The sequence below is a fragment of the Chiloscyllium plagiosum genome, unplaced genomic scaffold, assembly GCF_004010195.1.
Source record: "Chiloscyllium plagiosum isolate BGI_BamShark_2017 unplaced genomic scaffold, ASM401019v2 scaf_3858, whole genome shotgun sequence".
Classification (NCBI taxonomy): domain Eukaryota; kingdom Metazoa; phylum Chordata; class Chondrichthyes; order Orectolobiformes; family Hemiscylliidae; genus Chiloscyllium; species Chiloscyllium plagiosum.
Window position 1 is genome coordinate 18,711 of NW_025213998.1, and position 6,085 is coordinate 24,795.

The 6,085-nt window shown below is 51.0% G+C and overlaps 1 protein-coding gene across 1 annotated transcript in view; it reads left to right on the forward strand.

Moving 5' to 3' along the window:
* Positions 1-6,085, forward strand: part of LOC122547773 (acetylcholine receptor subunit beta-like) — a gene marked incomplete at both ends in the record, with an annotated part of 26,884 nt that overhangs the window by 7,598 nt on the left and 13,201 nt on the right. Inside the window, 2 exons of the mRNA XM_043686356.1 lie at positions 3,096-3,140; positions 3,546-3,674. Of these exons, the coding sequence (XP_043542291.1) occupies positions 3,096-3,140; positions 3,546-3,674 (174 nt within the window). The remainder of the gene's footprint in view (positions 1-3,095; positions 3,141-3,545; positions 3,675-6,085) is intronic.

Genomic DNA, 6,085 nt, shown 5'->3' on the forward strand with positions numbered 1-6,085 from the left:
CTTCACTATCCTATCTACCTGCGACTCCACTTTCAAGGAGCTATGAACCTGCACTCCAAGGTCTCTTTGTTCAGCAACACTCCCCAGGACCTTACCATTAAGTGTATAAGTCCTGCTAAGATTTGCTTTCCCAAAACGCAGCACCTCGCATTTATCTGAATTAAACTCCACAGATATAGAGTAAAGCTCTCTCTCCACTGTCCCCATCAAACACTCCCAGGACAGGTACCGCACAGGGTTAGATACAGAGTAAAGCTCCCTCTACACTGTCCACATCAAACACTCCCAGGACAGGTATAGCACAGGATTAGAGACAGGTTAAAGCTCCCTCAACTCTTTTAAACTGGAAGCAAAGCTCTTTAGATTGTTTTAAACTGGAATGAAAGCTCCCTCTGCAAAGTCTCCATCAAACATTCCCAGGACACGACAGCAGGGACCTAGATACAGAGTAAAGCTCCCTCTACACTGTCCCCCATCAAACACTCCCGGGACAGGGACAGCACAGGGTTAGATACAGAGTAAAGCTCCTTCTACACTGTCCCCCCCCCATCAAACACTCTCAGGACAGGGACAGCACGGGGTTAGATACAAAGTAAAGCTCCCTCTACACTGTCCACATCAAACACTCCCAGGACAGGGACAGCACAGGTGTTAGAGACAGAGTAAAGCTCCCTCTACACTGTCCACATCAATCACTCCCAGGATAGGAACAGCACAGGGTTAGATATAGAGTAAAGCTTCCTTTACACTGTCCCCCATCAAACACTCCCAGGACAGGGACAGCACGGGGTTAGATACAGAGTAAAGCTCCCTCTACATCATGCCCCATCACACACTCCCAGGACAGGGACAGCACGGGGTTAGATACAGAGTAAATCTCCCTCTACACTGTCCCCTCATCAAACACTCCCAGGACAGGGACAGCACGGGGTTAGATACAGGGTAAAGCTCCCTCTACATCATGCCCCATCATACACTCCCAGGACAGGGACAGCACGGGGTTAGATACAGAGTAAAGCTCCCTCTACACTGTCCCCCATGAAACACTCCCAGAACAGGGACAGCACAGCCCCCCCCCCCCCATCAAACACTCCCAGGACAGGGACAGCACGGGGTTAGATACAAAGTAAAGCTCCCTCTACAATGTCCCCATCAAATACTCCCAGGACAGGGACAGCACGGGGTTAGATACAGAGTAAAGCTCTCTCTACACTGTCCGCCCCCCCCCATCAAACACTCCCAGGACAGGGACAGCACGGGGTTAGATACAAAGTAAAGCTCCCTCTACAATGTCCCCATCAAACACTCCCAGGACAGGGACAGCACGGGGTTAGATACAGAGTAAAGCTCCCTCTACAATGTCCCCATCAAACACTCCCAGGATAGGGACAGTTCTCTCTCCTCTTTAACTGAAAGTTCTCTTTACTCTTTTCAGCTGAAGATAAAATTCTGTCAACACTTTAAATAGAAATAAAGTTCCATCCAACCTTTTAAACCGCAAATAAAGCTCCTCCATGGTGTCTTTGTAAAACACTCCCAGTGCAGGGAGTGTATCCAGAGTAAAGCTTTCTTGACACGGGACAAACGGAGCCCCCTGGAAAACAGGGCAGTTGGATCAGGCGCGTGGGGAAATTACTGAAGGGCTGCAGGTGAGGAGAGAGAGAGAGAGAGAGAGCACCATTAATTTTCTGATATGGTTCCCTAACCCCGATCCCGAAACAGGGAATTGATGCTGAGCAGGGCTCATGCCCGAAACGTCGACCCTCCTGCTCCTCGGATGCTGCCTAACCTGCTGTGCTTTTCCAGCACCACACTCTTCGACTCTGAGCAGTGTCAATGGTTCGATAGGAGCTTGGAGCCCAGTGTGTGTGTGTGTCGGGGGGGGGGGGGGTGGGGGTTTACTGCTGGTTCTCTCTGATGGCCAGCTTCAAGAATCTTTTGTGCTTGTGTCAGCCTCTGTCTGTTCCCCCCCCCCCTGGGCCACAAACCTTCCCAGCAGCCCTCTCTCACGAGGCCTGGCTTGTCTAGTTTGAGGCCTTCAGTAAACTGGTCGGTGGCCATTGTCTAACAGCTGGACAAGGGCCTGAAAGCCCGCCTGCGATAAATTGTCCAGACAGCTGTCAGGAGCTCCCAGGGCACTTGTCCTCAGAGTGTTAACATCCGCTCTGTTCGAAGCATGTTTTGTCATCCGATATCTCAGTTGGGTAACAGCCTTGTAACTTGAGGCTGTGGAATTTCCTCGATACTTAATCTGCTGTCCATAATCTCGGCAGGAAGTGGCTTTCTGAGAGTGAAATGCTTCCCCTCACAGTGTATTCATACAAAGAAAGACTTCTGTGGTCTCCGAGAGGGAGGGGTATTGTGGGGAGTCAGCGTGAAATTCATACACACACACACACACTTGTGCACACACACGCACACACTTGTGCACACACACACACATACTTGCTCAAGCACTCACACTCAAAAATACTCTCACACATACTCGCACACACACACTCATGCACACACGCACCCGCACACACACACACGCGCGCACACATGTGCACATGCGCACACACACTCATGCACACACACTCATGCACACATACGCACACACACACACTCAGACACACACACACACGCGTGCACACACACGAGCATGTACACGCACACAGGTGCACACTCGCACACACACACTCACGCACGCACATGCACACACACACTCATGCACACACACATACACTCAAACACACACTCGTGCACACACGCCCCTCCCCGCCCCATACAAACCTTGACCTGCTCCAGCTCCATCTCACCCATCACCCTGTCCTTCAAATCTTCCCTCCTCATGTATTTATCCAGTTTTCTCTGACATGCAGTTCTTATCAGGTAACTCTTTGTGATGGTGTGTTTATATCGCATCAGTTGTGCGACACTTTGATCTTTTGCGAAGAATCCTGTGGCCTATGATCCTGTCCCACTAACTACCCGATGACAGAGCAGCACTCCGAAAGCGAGTACTTCCAAATAAACCGGTTGGACTGTAACTTGGTGTTGTGTGACTTTTTTTCACAATTTTCAATTTAATTGTCGGTCTTCCTTTCGTGAAACAGAATGAAAAGAGTGAGGAAATGACCACCAACGTCTTCATGAATCTGGTAGGCGGTGTCCGTTTCCACTATGCCCTTCGGTCCTTCTGTCCCTTCTGACCCAGACACTGACCTTCAGCTCCCTGTACGTCCCACCCTAACTCTTGTCCGCTTAAAATCTGACCTGGTTGCACACGCCCTGGCTTGACTGATCACTGCCCTTGACGATGCAGGGGGAGTGGGCTTTGTGGTAAGCACAGGGCACAGTGTGTTGCTTATCTCTGCTTCTGTCTCTCTCTCTCTCTCTCTCTTTCCAAGTCTGTCTGTCTCTCTCAGGGAGTGTGTACGGACTTGACACAGGTCAGGGGCCGATGAAGCTGTTGTGCGCGGGGTGGTATTAATGGCTTTTATTTGTGGGGAGCGATTAATCTTTTGATTCTCTACTCCCTGCACCCTGTCTACCCCCAAACGAAGGCCTGGACGGATTATCGACTGAGGTGGGACCCAAAGGATTACAGAGGTATTGATGTTCTTCGGATTCCCTGCGGCAAAGTGTGGCTCCCTGACATCGTGCTGCTGAACAAGTTAGTGACGTTGTTACGCGTATGCTGCTCTTGTGAGCGTGTCGCACGTGTGCCTCACTTTCTCTCCCTCCCTCCCCGGCACTCTCAAGAGGGGTCCTTGGTGTGTCTTTTCTGGTGAATGTAAGATGCCGTTTTGAGAAAGGGCGGGTGATGAGTGAAACTGTGGTCGGGCGCCAATATCGCTCAACCTTCGCTGTGGAAACAGGTTTATCCAGTCATGAGGGGAGATAACGGTGAGGGAATCGACTGCTGTGGATCGTACATTAGACGTTACAACAATGCTTCATTGCTGGGTGTAGAGGTGTATAAGATGATCAGGGGAATAGATAGAGTAGACAGTCAGAGACTTTTTCCCCGGGTACAACAGAGTGTTACAAGGGGGCATAAATTTAAGGTGAAGGGTGGAAGGTATAGGGGAGATGTCAGGGGTAGGTTCTTTACCCAGAGAGTGGTGTGGGGGCATGGAATGCGCTGCCTGTGTGAGTGGCAGAGTCAGAATCATTGGTGACCTTTAAGTGGCAATTGGATAGGTACATGGATGGGTGCTTAAGCTAGGACAAATGTTCGGCACAGTATCGTTGGCCGAAGGGCCTGTTCTGTGCTGTATTGTTCGATGTTCTATCTATGTTCTATGTCCTTGAGATTATATAATGCAGGTCTAATGATGGGAAAATGGCTATCCCTACAAATTGTCGAAAGGGTGCCAGTTTTAGGGTCTTAAAGGTCAAAAGACCAGGGAGGGGGGAACAATACATCTCCTTGCCTTAGTTTTGTTTTTCAGGCAGTTTGATGCTGTCCTCAAGTTAGAGGTCAACCGGTTGAGGAGGTGACAGAGTCAATCTATCTACAGTTTAGACTTCAAAATAACACTATTCATTACACGTTAATACTAAATACAGTTACACACGCTGACCATAGATACACCAGGCTCTGGATTATAGTTCCATTAGGTACGGACTAATAGCCTTTGGGTGTCCACATCCATGTCTTCTCATGACGCTATAACACTCTAGTCCAAATATGGTATGATTTGTTCTAACCCCGCCCACATTATGTTATTTATACGAGATGATGTGCAGCTCCATGACATCATTGCAAAGTGGTTCCGGGGTCCTGATGCTCGGACACAGTGATTCTAGCTTGGCTCTTAGCCCATCTATCAGCTCAATGCTGGGGTTATCTACTTTGGTGGCAAGAACAGGAAGGCAGATTACTACCTCAATGGAATCAATTTAGTTAAAGGGGCAGTACAGAGAGATCTGGGTGTTCTTGTATACCAGTCAATGAATGTAAGGTACAGCAGGTAGTGAAGAAGGCTAATAGCATGCTGGCCTTCATAACTAGAGGGATTGAGTATAGAAGCAAAGAGGCAGCGGTAGACGTCCGGTACATGGCCACCACCATCCGACCCCTTAAAACGGCGGTGCTCGGACCCGACGTAGTGCACCAGTTGGAGGACGCTCAGGTGTGCGGTGGGATCCCGTCCGCGCTCACCCCAGCCCGGACGGAATTTCACATTGGCCCCAAGGTCCCGTACTTCCCGCGGGAGCCTGTGCCCCACAACCTGAGCCGCCTCCGAAATTTTAACTTTGTTTCGTTTAGGGAGGTGAACAGGAGAGCCCTGTACAGACTGCTGCTGCACACCGTCCACCTCTTCTCCCTCACCCACCGTCCGGACACGCCTTGGCGTGCCCAGTTGCCACCGGGCGGTGGGGATCCCCAGTGGAGGGCTCTCTACGCAGGAGACCTCCCCCTTTCTCTCGGGGATCTGGGGTGGAGGGTGCTGCACGCAGCAGTCCCCTGCAACCGCAGATTGCGGTGGTTCACGGACTCCCAGCCCAACTGCTGGTTCTGTGGCGCTGTGGAGTCCGTGGACCACGTCTATATTGGGTGTGGGCGTTTGCACTCCCTTTTTGATTTTCTGAAAAACCTTCTCCTCTGCTTTTGGCTGCACTTCAGTCCCACGCTCCTGATCTTTGGGCACCCGGTACGGAGGAAGGAGGGCAGGTCTGAAGACCCCCTCGTGGGTCTGCTCCTGGGCCTGGCCAAACTGGCCATCAACAGGTCCAGGCAGCGGGCCGTGGAGGGGGTCGTTAGGGCCGACTGCCTGCCCCTCTTCCGCGGTTACGTTAGAGCCCGGGTGTCCTTGGAGAAGGAGCACGCGGCGTCGACCAACACCCTGGAGTTGTTCAGGGAGAGGTGGGCGCCGCAGGGAGTGGAGTGCATCATTTCTCCCTCCAATTCTATTTTGATTTAGTCCCTACCATCCCCTTCACTGTTTTGATCACACAGCACTGTCCCTTGATGTGAAGGGCAGTGTTTGTCACTGGCCACCCGGGTGTTTTCCCATATTCCTGGTGGTGGAAATTGAATAAAGAATCGTGCACTTTGTGTCTCTCACTGTGTCTCACACCTGCACACACACACAAA